This window comes from Oryzias latipes, chromosome 6 (assembly GCF_053564925.1).
Source record: "Oryzias latipes strain Hd-rR chromosome 6, Olatipes_Hd-rR_3.1".
Taxonomy (NCBI): Eukaryota; Metazoa; Chordata; class Actinopteri; order Beloniformes; family Adrianichthyidae; genus Oryzias; species Oryzias latipes.
The window spans coordinates 27,295,699-27,311,455 of NC_136242.1; the positions used below are offsets into that span (position 1 = coordinate 27,295,699).

The 15,757-nt window shown below is 43.5% G+C and overlaps 1 protein-coding gene across 1 annotated transcript; it reads right to left on the reverse strand.

Annotated features, from left to right (window-relative positions):
* Positions 1 to 270: 270 nt before the first annotated feature.
* On the reverse strand, positions 271 to 12,073 carry map1lc3b (microtubule-associated protein 1 light chain 3 beta). Its single transcript, NM_001305637.1, has 4 exons — positions 12,034 to 12,073; positions 9,146 to 9,201; positions 2,912 to 3,018; positions 271 to 448 (listed from the first exon to the last, which is right to left on the reverse strand). Exons 1-4 carry the CDS (start codon positions 12,071 to 12,073, stop codon positions 271 to 273), a joined length of 381 nt encoding a protein of 126 aa, NP_001292566.1.
* Between the last annotated feature and the right edge of the window lie 3,684 nt (positions 12,074 to 15,757).

Sequence of the window (15,757 nt, forward strand, 5' to 3'; positions counted from 1 at the left end):
CATAAATACATCTAAGTAGATCTGAGGGTTTCTCTGCAGAGCTGTTTGGCTCCCCCTGCTGGAGGAGGATGGTATGACACCAACAGTCTGCACATCAGACATGACAAAGACGTCTTTAGATGCCACCTTGAGTCGTTTTTACCTGGGTTTTCAAAACTCTGATAGACTAAAGAGATGTGTGGAGAGACAAAAACATGGAGGGACAGTCTAAAAACTACAAAAGTTCAGTTTGCGGGTCGAGGCTGATGGAGGAGTAGGAGGAAAGGCGGATCAGTGGGTGGCTGCAGTGGAGCCAAACGTCTCCTGGGACGCGTAGACCATGTAGAGGAAGCCATCCTGGTCCTTCTCCTGCTCGTACAACTCAGAAATGGCAGCGGACACGGACACCATGCTATGACCGTTAACCAGTAGGAAGAAGGCCTGGTTTGAGTTTAGCTGGAGGCGCCTCCTGGTGGGGAGAGAGCGACATGACAAAGGTTCAACAAAGGAAAAAACCCAAATGACAAAACAAATTCAAAGTTGAAGCGTTAAAAGAAGTTTGAAGAAGATTGCTTGGTTCATTTTATGAGACTAAAGCACATTTTATCTTATGCTGCACAACAATGGTAAGCAGCTATCCAGAGGGGAGTTGTGCAACAATAAATATATTTGTATTTTCTTTATACAGTATACTCTTCTTCTACTGGATCATAAACCAATAAAGTCTTGTTTATGTTTAGGTTAGTTCAGCAGCAGTAAGTAGGAAAAAGGATGAGAGTTCACCAAAGTAGACGTAAAATATAACGAAAGAAAAGGACATGTTTGTATTCCGTTGTTTTTAAATCTTTTTTGGTACATTAGCTCCACTGGGATGAACCTGTTTGGCACAGGAAGTCTTATTTTGAAAGGAAGTCAAACAAGCTTCTGTCAAAAGTAAAAAAACAATTTCACATTTATTCGACATATGAAAGTTTTATTTCATACGTCACATTAATTTAAGCCAAAAAGAAATACAATTCATATTTATTTTATATATATATATATATATATATATATATATTTAAAAAAAAGCAATGTAATGAAAACAAAGTAGCATTACATTTTTCTAAAGTGTTAAAAAGACTTCTACTAGGTCTAGTTCAGTAAAAACAGGCCCAAATGGCTCTTTTACTAGTATCTTGTATTTGCAGTATAAAGCTGTGTTCAAACCGAATGCGATTTGTGCAGCAGAGGCGGCCAGCTTCAATGTAAAGTCGATGGTACAGGCGCCATCTGAGGTTCTGCTGCGTGAAGGTCTGGAAGCAGCATGGCGTGACTTGGACGACGGCCGCGGCGGGCCACAGTTTAAAAAACATCTGGGGATGTCGCCACATAGCATCGAGCAATCATAGACTCAACTTTAGGCACAAGATGTTTTCAGTGGCAGCCAATGACAGCGGGTAGAAAACACATCCAATATTGTGAAGCGATCATAGTTCTCATGAACTTCCACTCATTTTTCTTAACCCGCTGTTACCCTTTCGGGGCAGCGGGGTTTCAGGAACCTGTACTATTGACTATTGGGTAAAGGCAGGTACCCCCTTCGACAGTCTGTCACAGGACCCCTGGATCTGGAGGTATTGTGCTCCCAGGAGGCCCGGACAGAGAGCTGCTGCTGCCTCCTGAACCTTAGGATATTTTTCTTATTTTTCATCAAGACAGTAATAAAAAAACGTCCCCTGATTTTATTCTTGTTTTTATTAATTCCCTCTCGGGTTAATGCGGGCCAGCAAACCTTCAAACTCTGTCAGAGAGACGGAAAGACCGCGGAAACAACCGTCTTTCAGACACAGCAGAGAGAAGGTGAATGATCCCAAACATGGAGACGTGATTCCCGATGTTTTTGTAGAGCTCTTCAAAATAAATAAACCTGACCTCTCACCATCGGCCGTGTTTTCCATGCATTGTAAGTGAGATAAACACGGATACTGCTCCATGAAGCGATCAGGCTAAAAGCATTAGCTGGTAGCTCCTCCCACACGCGGCGGCATGCTTAAGGGAACACATTTTTGGTCAGGCGGCGAAAGACAGGCGCGGCTGGCGTGAATTGGCTGCGCGACTCGCACTTGGTGTAAATAAAAAATAAGAGATTTGGTACATTGAGTAGGTCGCCACCAGGGACAGAAGAGAGGCAAACTATACCGGAGTTAATAAAGATTTACATGTAGTGGGAGATAATGCTGAGTCATGGTACAACTGTAGTTTCACTGATGGACCAGTCGTGATTAAACTCTTGCAAGAAAACACCCCAAAAAAACTGTCATTAAACATTCATTAAACATTGTCATTAGACATTGAACCAAAAAGCTGTTGGAAATCAAAGTGATTAAGCTCCGCCCACTGGAAATTCCTTTTTCAGGTTTTAAAGCATGAGGGGGACGAGTGGCCCCCCGTGCATTCAAAATAGAGGGTGGATCAGATTTGATGTCCACTGGAGAACAAAAGGGGGGCAAAAGTTTGTCATTAAAAACATGTTATGGGCAGTTCCAAAAGGAGTCAGGGTGCAAAACTTTTGTATCTCAAGAGGTGCAGTTCAGGAGATAAAAGCTAAAAATGGAAATTCTGCTGGAACAAATGCATCAAAGTGCTAAAGTTTTACTAATTTGTAGCTTTTGAAAGACGTTCTGCTAACATGTTCTCCAACAAAGGCATAAAAGGAACATTATTACAATAAAAACACAGAAAATACAAGTATAAGTAAGAAGACGCTAATACCAAATGCCCATCATAACTAAAGGACGGTGGTATGTTTTGCAGCAAATTTAAGCCAAAATAAAAAGGAAAGACAAATGAGAGAAAAACAGGAAATGAAAAGAAAATCTGCAGGAGGTCAAAGGAATCAGAAAAAATATGAAGCAAAGCAGAAAGAGAGGAGTGGAGAAGTTGAGCGTACCGGATTATCTTAATGAGTTCGCTCATGTTCACATGATCCGGCACCAGGAACTTGGTCTTGTCCAGGATGGGGAGTTGTTTCTCCCCTTTGTATCTCTCAATGATCACCTACAGCAGAAACACAATCAGATGATGCATCATGATTTTTTTTCTTTCTAAAACTCTAGTTGCCCGGATCGAGTCAAGAACCGGAAGACGATTCTATGCTGATGACAATAAACTGTACATTTTTAATCAAGCAAACCATTCAACTCGGCTCCAGACGTAAATCAAAGTCCTCACTCTACCTGCTGTGGTTTTATCTCTAAGCTAAACATTGCTCTTTTGTGTAAACCACAAACTCTGCTTTCACTTTAGCAGTGTGCTGCTGCAGCTGATAATGTCTTTATCAACGATTTTTACCAAATTAAGAGCCTTTGTGAAAACCAACTGCAGTGGTTTGTCACAGTGTGGATACAATTTTTAGAAATGTGAAATCTTAGATAAAAATAAAAAAAAACATTTTGTTTTGAATCAGACAATTATTCATAACCTTCCTCATTTGAATGACAGTTATAGAAGCATCAGAGAACAGAGAGTCACTCCGTGTTCCTTCCAGGTCTGAGCGTGTTTCCATCAGAGTGGTGTTCAGGATCTGAGCTTTGGGGAAAAATGTCCAACTCATTTTCCTGACCTGTTAAAGGCGGAGGGGGTGTAAAACAAGCAAAGGTATCAGCCCCCCAAACAGGGGCTGTGGATGGGGTTTCACAGTGATTCCACTTGTGCCTCTGCTCTCAGCAGTTACCATGACGCAGCAGATTCTAACCCCCCCGAGAGTAGGCAGGAAATGTGCAGAGAAGGCGAGGTGGAGGGTGGGGGGTTAGAGGGAGACCCGAGCCGGCCCTTTTGTTGGTGAGCAGTCACCAGGAACGGGGTTAAAAACGGGACGACGCACACCGCAGATCAATCCGTCAGGGCAAAGTATTGACTCATTTCTTAATAATGTAAACCTACCCAGGCTAAATGAGGATCAAATCACAAACTTAGATTCTCCGCTCTCGCCGTCTGAACTTCATGAAGCTCTGTTACTTATGCCCAATGGTAAAGCACCAGGGCCTGACGGCTTTCCTGCTGAGTTTTATAAAGAATTCTGGGAACAACTGGCACCAACATTTTATAAAACTGTCACATCTATTAATGAGAGCCAATCAATGCCACCTAACATGAACTCAGCCAACATAATTCTTCTTCTAAAACCAGACAAAGATCCCACTAGTCCTTCAAGCTATCGCCCTATTTCTCTAATCAATGCAGATGTAAAAATTATCTGCAAAGCACTAGCACAGAGAATAGAAAAAAATCACTCCTCACATAATTCACTTCGACCAGACTGGATTCATCAAAGGCAGACACTCGGATGATAATGTCCGTAGACTAGTTAATATAATAGACTTTGCCACCATTAAAAACCAGGAAATGACGGTACTATCGGTGGATGCTGAAAAAGCCTTTGACAGAGTTAATTGGAAGTTCCTTATTGCTGCCCTCCATAAGTTTGGTTTTGGAGAAGCATTCATCAATTGGATCAAAATATTATATCACAACCCCAATGCATCAGTTAGAACTAATAAACAGACTTCAAACAGGTTTTTTCTTGGAAGAGGAACCAGACAGGGCTGCCCACTCTCTCCTTCTCTTTTTGCTATATTCATTGAGCCTTTAGCTGCAGCAATAAGACAGAATGAGAGCATTATAGGAATAAAAACCAAACACAGCCATCATAAAATTAGTCTTTATGCGGATGACATATTACTGTTTTTAAGGAATTTACATTCTGTAAATGAAACAGCAATGATCATAAATGAATTCTCCTCCATATCAGACTATTCCATTAATTGGAATAAGTCTGTTTTATTACCACTCAACAGGAATATGGAACAAAGACTCACAATTCCAGTTAAAACAGGAAATATCAAATATCTGGGTATCTACTTTTCCCCCAAAATATCAGAACTGGTGCAGCTAAACCACACCCCATTACTGAAAAGCATACAGGACGATCTAACACGCTGGACCAACCTGCCTCTGTCCCTTATGGGCAAGGTAGCCACGGTTAAAATGAAAATCTTACCCAAAGTTAATTATCTCTTCTCAATGATTCCCACACAACCGCCATTAAAATGGTTCAAAACATTAGACTCATCCATATCAAGCTTTCTATGGAACAACAAACCTGCAAGAATTAGTCTAAAAACTTTAAAATCTGCAAAAAGCTGTGGAGGATTAGAACTACCTAATTTCCACAAATACTTTCTTGCAAATAGATTACAATATATCTTAAAATGGTTAAAAAATAATCCAGAAACCAACTCATGGTTAGACTTGGAACAGGTGTTATGTGGAAAGATCAACCTGTCACAGCTACCATTTATTAGCCAAACAGTTAAAAAACAGGATTGTTTCAAAAGCATTAATATAAATGCCACCTTAACAGCCTGGTGGGAATTTCTCAAAATATCAAAATCATCAATTCAACCGTGCAAAATGACACCCATCTGGAACAACCCGGACATCCTTATTAACAAAAAAATGATTCACTTCCCAGCTTGGCAAGCAGGGGGCATAAAACAACTAGAGCACGTAATTATTGATAGAAGATTCATAACCCCCAAGGAACTTCAAGACAAACATGGAATAAATAACTTCTTGGAATATCAGCAACTTAAATCAAGTATTACTAAAAAGTATAAAATTAAAGACGACGATTTAAAGCTACCAGATGTAGTTACCACTCTGATTAATTTTTCAATGAATAGAACTCTCTCCAAAATATACAAACTTTTATGTAATTTAGACAACAATATTGCCCTTCCAACAAAAAAATGGGATGCAGATTTGAGCATCAGCACAGATGAAAGCTTCTGGTCAGAACTTTGTCTAAACACCTTTAAACTGACAAAAAGTCCAAATCTGCAGCTAATCCATCTCAAAACTCTTCACAGAATTTACTACACTGGACAGAGGATGTTCAAGATGGGTCTCAGTAACTCAGACATTTGCGAGCACTGTGATAATAATCTACCCGACAGCTACATGCATGCACTGTGGTTCTGCACTCCTGTCCAGGCTCTCTGGCAGCAGGTATGTGCCGATTTATCAGTCTGGCTTAAGGTTTCAATCACTGCCTCACCGTCACTTTGTGTGCTTGGTGACATGAGTGCCATCGATATAGAAGAAGGATTAGCATCTATCATTTTCATAACTCTTTGTATTGCCAAAAAAACTATTTTAATAAATTGGAAAAACAAGAAAAATATAAACATAAGTCAACACAGAAATCTGCTGTTTGATCATATCAGCTTGGAAAAAATGTCAGCCCAAAGCTCAAGTAACTTTGAAAGAATTCAGTCTCTCTGGTCTCCTGTGGTTGACTCCATGACTTAGGGGGTGGAGGGCTTGGTCGTCGCTGCTCCTTGCCCTTCTGCCGTGGTTTGGGGTGGGGGTCGGGGCTTCCGGTGCCTGGCGGGGGCGGTGGGGGGCTCCGTTGGTCGGGGGGTCGGGTCCGGTGCCTGGGTGGGGCGGGCTGGGGCGCTGCGTGGTCCTCTGGGCTTGGGTGTGGGGGTGCGTGGTGGGGGGGTGGGGTGGTGGTCTGGCTTGGCTTGGGGGGGTGGTCCCTTTGCCTGTGCTGGGGGGGGTTGGCGGGGGGCCCTGCTCGGGTGGGGGGGGCCCAGCGGCGCCGGATGGGCTGCCCATCTGCACCTGGGGCTGGGATCGGCCCTTCCCTGGCTCTGGGGCGGGACGGGACAACCCTCTCGGGGCCCCCGGTCGCTCTGGGTGTCACCCGCTTCGGCTGCGGGGTCTGGGGTGGGGTGGGGTGGGGGGCTTGTCGGCCCTGTCCTGTGGGGGGGCGTTCTGGGGGGGAGGGGGGGCCCATTATTAGTACGGGTCGGGGGGGCTAGCGGGTCGGGGTCTCCGCTGAGGCAATCAGTGGTTGCCTCGGCCGGTTGGCCTCCTCGGTCCCGTCGAGGCCTGACCAGAGCTCTTCTAGGGCCGGCGTCTGGGGGTGGGGGCCTGGGCTTGCTCCGGGGGGGGGGGGGGGGGCGACGCTTTCTGGCTCCTTTCTCTCTGTGTGGGGTGGGTGGTGCCGGGCCTGGGGTGTCGGCGCCTCCGGGGGTGGGCCCCTGGGCTGGGTGGCCCTGGCCCCTTTGCTGGGGGTGGGCTGGGGGACGGCTGTTTGACCACCGGGGGACAGTCTACCAGCTGTCCCCAACTTACCCCCTTCCTTATATAACCTCATATTAGGGTGAGGGGTTGGGGGGTCTAGCCTGCGATGCGCCTTGGGGGGGGGGGCTACTTGGGAATGGCCCCCCTCCTATGGTTGCCGTATGGAGTGGGCCCCCCCTCTTTCGGTTTTATTTGCACCTTAGACATGTAGGGTCCTTGGTAGGGGGGGTGCTTGGACATCACTGCAAGCAAGCAGCAGATGTCCTCCTGGCACCCTACCCGCCAATTTTAACCGCACCTTAGACATTTAGGGCCCCTTGGTGTGGAGGGTGAGGGCACACCCTGTGAGTAATCAGGAGATGTCCCCTTAGTGCCCTACTCGCCAATTTTAACTGCACCCCCCTTAGTACACACACCCCTCCCCCTTCAATATATACATTCAAACATAAACACACACACATGCACACAAACACCCTCTCAAACACCCATACACGCACACACATTTTACAAGGAAGGTGGGACCTGGGTCCATCTGTCCCCTACCCCTTCCCTGGTGGGGGGTGCGGGCCCCTTGGCGATGGCGGCCGTGTCCCTTGGGTGCCGGCTCCCTGGGCCCGGCCGTGCTCTCTCCGCACGGTGGGGGGGTTCATATTACACCTGAGCCGGGGGTGTTCGTGTCCCTGGGGGGTGGGTCCTGGTCCTTGCCCCTGGGCGCTGGGCCCCGCCAAACTTCCAACATGGCCGAGCCTGGTCGGGCCATATTTATAACATCCCTTGTGGGCCGCCCTTTTTTCCCCGGGGTTCCCCCCTCCTGGGCGGGGGCGGCGGGCCCCTGCCTTGCTCCTACCTGGACCAACCGTGGGCCGGGTGGGTGGCTGCCTGGAGTGCGGAGCGGGTCTCCCTTGGGGGGTCCTGGCTCGTACCTGGGGTCGGGGCGGGGGGATGCCCGGAACTCCTGGGTGGTGGTGGGGTGCTCGTCTGGGACTGTGGGCGTCCCTCTCCGGTGGGGCCCTGCGTTGGGCTCTTCCGGCGCGGCGGGGGGCTGCTTTCCTGGCTGGGCTGGGGCGGCGCTCTCTTTCCCTCTGCGCCTCCCTGCTCTCTGGCTCTGGGGGCCTCGCGGCGGTCCTGCTGGCCCTGGCCTGGGTGGCGGTCTTGGTCGCCCGGGGGGCGGTTGTTCCCTGCCTGTTCCCGTGTGGCGTTGGGGGAATTCCGGCTGCCGCTGCTGCTGCGGCGGGGGTATGGGTGTGGGGGTGGCTGGGCGCTCCTCCTCCTTCTTTTCACATTCCACCATCCATTTTAGAAGAACATAAACACTCACCTGAGCACAGGTGTTAGCTCACCTTTGCACTAATAGTTTGCATGATTGAATGAATGAAAGATTTCACACTAGTTGGTTTAAAGGCATAGGTATGCGTTCGTGAACACTATCTGTTTTGTGTGCATGTTGACATGTGGACATTTTTGCGGCTAGCAGGTGTGTTGATAATATTTGAGTGTGTGTGAACAGGCCCCGCCCTTTTTGTACTACATTTGAACCGTACCGTAACGATAAACAACCAGTAAACCTGTCTGCTCTATGCTGCTTCATGGTCTTACCCCCCTTCCCCTCCTATTATCACCCTCCTACCCCCCCCTCTCTCTAACGTCCCTCTCTCTTCTTCCCCTCTTTCCTTTTCCGTCCGGTCCAACACCAAAGATTTTCAAACATGATTGAAATTAATAAAGTTTGGCCTCAATTACAAAAGGGGTTTATTCAGACATACCTTTGGTTTGTCTGAAGATGAATAACCCCTCTTGTTAAAATAAAATATGTCCAACACAAGAGGCCCTCAGCTCTCATCTGTTTGCCTAGCTGTTGGACAGGACAAGTTAAAAAAAAAAAAAAAAAAAAAAAACGGGACGACGGGAAGCACCAACACCCAAACGTGGAAAGCTGAAGCAGGAAGTGCGTGGTGACGCTTGCAGGAAGCTCAACTTCCTGGGAGCCGATATGTACAGACTTAAAATAAATAAAAACAAAGGATCAACTCACTGGGATCTTGTTGGGGTGCTGCTCCCGGATCAGCCGGACATCTTCTACTCGCTGCTCTGTGGGAGAAAGAAAAGACCAGAACATTTCCATCACAGGATGAGGATGTTGGAAATAACAAAAAAGCTTCAAATGTTTCCAAAATTTCCACAGTGCTGACACATTTTTCCCTGACAGGTTTTCTCAAACTGAAATTTAAAAAGAAACTCCAGTTGGTTGAAACCCAAAGCCCCATTTCCTCACAGGGGTTTTTTTTTTTTCAGGAAGTTCAGGGAAAATCTTCATCAGGAGATGTCTCAATGCCTTTGATGACTTCCTGATCTGCTGCTCTGACCTGAATCTGGAAATGAAAAATAACTCCAGTCCCTTCCATCATCTCTGAGGCTAAACTCTAGACACAGAAGTTGAAGGAGAAGCCCTCTTCTCCTCAAGGGAGCTTCTCCAGATCAACGCAGACGTTCGAAAAAACGCTTTTTTCTCTCAACAATCCACCAAAAACGACTGTAAAGCAGACGCCAACACCCCTGAGTAAAGCCTGACAGGAGTCTGGTTGCACAAGAACAACAAATTGGACTAAATGTTTGTCAAAGTCAGTCTGAAAAAATACAAAAAAACTAATATTTTTCATCAAAAGTACAGAAGAAATCAAAAAGCAAAAACAAAAAGTCAAACTTCCCTCCATAAATGCTGACACACTAAGGCCAACTCAAGGGCTGTTGGGTATTTCTGTCAAACGGTTCCACATTAATTCACGACTTTATTCGATTTCTATTTATATAGAATTAGAAATCCATTTCTATTGCTATAGAAATACTCAATACTCAAATTGCTGATTTAAAATCTATTCTGTTTGATGTGAAACGATGGTTTTGCAGAACTGCTTATTTAAACTGAATGATAACAAACACTTTTCCATTTAATTAACAGAAGTTATAGTTTTGGTTATAAAAAAGCTAGAACTTTAGAAAGAAAACCATTTTTTGGATTTTATAAAACATTACATCATTTTTACAATAAATACTAATTTTATTTGTGTAAATTCCCCATTTTGTAACGCATTAAGTCAACTTTTCAGATGCATTTTTTTTCTGACAACAGAAAAAAAAACAATAAACAAAAACAGAACTGAATGTTTGTTTAAATTCCAACCAGGTTCCAGCTCAACTATACATAGAAACTTTATTGTACTTTCTGACTTGATACCATGGCTCCATTTGATTGTAATCAGGAGCAAAAATGTGTATTTTTCTATAATACAGGAAGGTAAATTCAGGGGGGGTGGGGTGGGGGCTGTCCTATTCTGTCAATGAGAATGAATACGTGTAAAAAGCCACGGAAAATAATAGAAGTTCATGTTTTCATTTTCACATGATTGAGGCTAAACATTTAAACAGTTAAAACATCTACAGCTAATAAAAAAGTAAATGGAAGCAGAGGGGCCACTTTTGACCCAACAGCACCACTCAGTTCGGGTCAGCATGGCTTGAAACAGTTAACCTGACCTGGTTTGGGAGTACATGTCCAAAGCTGCATGAGCTACGTAAACAGAACAACCTGTTTGTTTACAAAGCCAAACCAAGCAGACCGGGGTGGGTCAAAGGGACCCAACCAAATTTCATCCAAGTAAGAGGTCTTATAGAGAACTGGACCCAAACAGAAACGAAACAACAATGAAGGGAAAGTCAGTCCACTCATCAGGTGAAGCTCTGACTTGCTGTTCCGTCTTGTGACCCCTTCCTAAAAAAAAAGTGTTTGCTCAGGAGATAAAGCCAGCAGCCATTGTAAGAACGTCTTGATTGATGAAGGTGTCACATGCTGCCAAATGTTTGTTCTCCTGAGGAGGCAGTTTTCACATCAGCCGCTGCGTTAGGACGGCCTCCGACTCCAGGAGGGAAGTGGTGAACCTGTCGGCGTCAGTCTCTCATGACTAGAAGACGACAAACAAGTCCACGGAGTTCACACCCCTGCCATAAAAAAACAACTAACTGCTGACGGCCTGTGGGGGGCTTTTAGGTCTTTCTGACGGGCGATTATTGCATAACAGTCAAGATATGAGGTTTATTTTTCCAGCCAGAACATTTTGTGACATAACAAGCAAATAGAGATTGAGTATTTAGCAAATAAATAAACAGAGATACAAAACTAAAGCGTGTGGAATGTTTTTATTGCCTCATGTGAACTAAAGTGGACCATGACACACCACCAGTCATTCTTAGTCATAACATGATAAATATAAAATCCAGGGCTGTTCTGCTTTTATTTTGTAGGGGGAAATCTATAGATTGTCTTGTTTTAAACGACTAAAGGGATCATAAAACTAACATATGACACTAAAAGAACACCGTTAATCTATCTTACAACAACATGCTACATCTATTTTTTTCATTTAGGAGCTTTAAACCCACATAAAACAGCTGGAATGGGTTCAAATGTATGACTATTTACGAGAAAAAGCAGAAATGGGTCAACATAAACTGAAGGAAGGTTAATGCAGGTACAAAGCAGTGCTGACCTTGTGTTTTAGTGCTCGTAAAGAACAACTGAAAGTAGAACCTGCATGCAGGCTTGTGGCCTGGCCTGCACACAAAAGGAAACTGGGGTAAAGTCAGCACGTTTGGACCGTTTTAAGCCTTTTAAAGTCCTCTCCTCAAACAGTCCCATCCCCCAATCCTGCAGCTCTGCCAGCCACTGGCAGCTCTGCATTTCGACACCACTTTGTTTTCCCATCATCCCTGTAAACACGAGCACGAGGCCAACAAACGCAGACCCTCTTTTCGGGCAGGAACCGAGCCGGGCCTCCGTTTCAGGTCCACTTTGCTGTTGGGACTGGTTCGGCGGGCTGCCCTGACGTCACCGTTACACAAAACGCAACCAGCAGAGTCGACACTCACCAAAGGTCCGTCTTTGTTTGAACGTTTTCTCCGAAGGCATACTGCGTCAAACAGTTGGAGGCAAAACACAGAGGTGGCGAGACGATAAAACTTAGAATAATCTTCTCAATAAAGTGCTGGTGGCTGCTGTGCAAATTAGTTCTTTGTTTTAAAAATAAAAATAAAACGGTCTAGCAGCAGTTAACAGGCGGCTTGGTGTTGTCGCTTCCGTTTATGGCCGAGTCTTATATCAAGACGAGCTCCGGCGAGCAAAACAAACCTGTCAGCTGACCTCTGACGTCACGCGCCGCCCATTTTTCAAGCTAACGTTTTTCATAAACTGCCCCCAAAACATCGCAGAAAGCAGTTTTTGGCCTCAATTTACGCATTCTTTTGGTAAGGTGCTCATTTCCTATTGAAATATACATGTAAACCTTCATTATTTTTTATTTTTTTAGTTTCTGAGACATTATACAATTATTTAAAATACAAAATAAGCTATAAAAGCTAACAGAAGCTAGGTGAGATATTTAATTATCCCTTAAATGTCAAATCAGCCCAAATAAATGTAAAAACAAAGTCAAGTATAGTTTCAAATGTAAAAAAAACATTAAAAATAAATAGTATATAAAGTATATTTCTTTATTTTAATGTTGCCAAAAGCAGCAATTATTTACGTTTTTTTAGGTTGAAGTTGCACTACATATTTCATGGTAGCACCATTTTAAACCAATAGGGAAATGCTAAAAATGATAAATGGCGTATACTTGTGTAGCGCTTTTCTACTTTCCTCGAACTAAGGCCCAAAGCGCTTTACAGTTATAAGCCTATACACCCATTCACACACACATTCACACGCTCTGGTGGGGGCTCCAATAGGAACATCGTAGTTTATTGTTTTATGTAAAACAATAATGTAAACAATGGGGGAAGGAAACGCTCAAAGAAAAATGATAATGAATTATAATGAAAATGACAGAACTACTTTTTGCCTTCTGTGCCAAAATCTGGATTAATGTTGAAATCAGCCATTTTTAATGCTTTATTTGTATGTAGTCCTTTATTAAAACTGTGTCATTCACAAGCCTTTTGTCAGTTTAAGGTAAGTAACACTGCACATTCCATTTTATTACTAGATTACCACCTTTTATACCTGAATTGTGATCCGTTTTTTCCTTGTTAAATCTGTTAATAATCTGTTAGTCCTAATAAAATAGAAAAGTCCAAGAATATTTTATAGTACTTTTAAACTAAACCTTTTCTTGTGTTTTTTCTTTCAAATGTTTAGTTTATTGTAGCTTAATAAAGCAAAATTCATGATATATTTTCTTTTTTTTCCTTTTTCAGAGGTTATTGTGTAACAGTGTGCATGCTGCTACCACAGATTGTTTGGCCTCACAAAAAAAAATCATTTTTTTAAATTTCATGTTAAAATAATATGACTTTTTGTATTGATTTAATACAATTTGTGTTGACAAAGCAACTTCTTGTAATCTTAAAAAACTCATAGAACCTAAACAAATTGCAAGTTATATTGTGGGTTTTTGGTGTAGCACCACTTTAGCATAAATAGACCATTTTGTGCCATGTCATGTATTTTTGGAAATATACATTTGTTGTCAAATATATTTATAAACATGTAACTTGACAGAAATGTCCAAAATAAAAATATTATTCTGATTAATAACTATAAGATTTTACCTTTACTTACTCAAAAAAAGACAGACAAATAAGAGAGATAAGAATACTGCAGTGATCAACATCTTCTTTAATGTTTCCCAAAGCAGAAGATTTATGAAACGGTGGCTTAAAAATAGGAGAAAGACTGCTAAAAATAGGCAAAACAATTCATTTCAATGATAACATTAATGGATTAATCTGTATGTAAATTACCTGACAAATATTTGTAAAAACTCAAAAGAAGCAAATTAACATCATAAACCTCTAAAGGCCTGACATCCACATGGGCAAACATCACATTCTGGGTTAAATTACCACAGTAGTTAATTCTGCTTAACTGGGGCCCTGTGACTATGAGGTCAGAGGGTTAGCTCAAATATTAGCTGTTGTCTTAAGAAGTGAAATAAATCAATAGAAGTATAAAATGCTAAATTTAAATTCTAACTTGAATAAAGGGCAAAAAGCTAAATAAGGAGTTTCACAAATGCTAAAAAAACCCCTACTTTAATTGATAAATGACACTTGACTTAGCTAGAGAGAATGAACGTTCTAAAAAGAAAAGCAAAAATAATTCTCAACAAAGTTGAAAGTGCTAACTTGAAGCTAAATAATCTGCTCTAAGTGCAACTCGGTTTATGAATCTGCAGCGTGCCAGGTCTCAGGGTCTTTAAAGTCCTATTAGCTGTCACCTAGGTGTGTGAAATTTGCTCTCCACATTTGACCCATCCCCTGGGGGAGCGGTGAGCTGCAGACACAGGAACCATTTGGTGGTTTAACCCCCCCCAATCCAACCTCTTAAGGCTGAGCGTCAAGCAGGGAGGCATTGGCTCCCATTTTTAGTCTTTGGTATGACTCGACCATGGATTTGAACTCATAACCTTTCAGTCTCGGGGTGGACACTCTACCACAGGGAAACTGAGCTGGAATCAAAGGCAGTTTCATTTTTCTCTATTTGATTTTTGGGGTTATTTTGTGCAAAAGCCAAACAAAGATTGTGGGAAAAATTCTCAGATTTCTGTTAAGGATCCAAGAATTCTCAGTTTGTCCAGCAGATGGAAACATCTGACCATCTGTTGGCTCAATCTTGATCAAAGGATGCAGCTTTGAGGTCAGAAGCATTTCCTCTTCCATCTCTAACCTGAAATGGTTCTTGTTATTGACTGATCAAAGCCGGGTCGGCTCTGACCTCATCAGGTCTTAAAGTTGGTGCTCAACTCCCTGCAGTGTTTGTCACTTGGCGATTGTAGGTCGACCATGCTGTGAAACCTTCCCTGTGGACTTCCACCTGAAACCACCCCCCTGACTGCGACTCAGTCAGGTGTGTTTATGGGGGTGCATCATGGCCTGTCTGTGGGCAGGTGTCAGGCACCCAGCCGGGTGTGTCTGGGCCAGAATTGAGATGATCCCCACCGTCAGGCTGCATGTTTGCCTCAGCGTGTGGTGTGGCCCTGGGACGCCAGCGAGCGCTCACGTCAGCTGAGACGAGATTTAACAGTGTGTGTTTCTGCGCTTACCTTCAATCAAATATTACATGTCAATATTTGGAGCTCCCTGCTGCTCCCCCAGCTCATGGGGGTGCTGTGATTTCTTGGTTCTCGCCGTGCTGGCGGGTCAGAGACGGTCTGAGTGAGCTGTACAGGTGGATAAAGAGCTCATCTGTGTGATATGAAATGTTGACACTGTCATATATGTTGCCAGAACAATCAGAGCTGAAGGGGATGAAGACTGCAAAAGGTGGAGAAACAGATAAAGATAAACGCATGCAGTCATGTTGAAGTCATATCATATAAAAGAACAAATAAAAACAAATTACATTTTTAAAAAAAGACTGTAAACACACTGAGAGAAAAATGCGGCATCCATGTGTGGAGTAATAAACTGTGGCCTGTCAGTCATCAGTGGACATCCTGCCTACTTTTCTATATGTCACAGGATAATGAAATCCTCCCGGTAAATCTATCCTGACCTTTCCTTCCTCAGCTTCCATCCTAACCTGCTCTTCTTCCATCTCCAGCTTTGTATCCTTTTCCAGTTTACAGCATCAATGCAGCACTGCAGAGTAAAC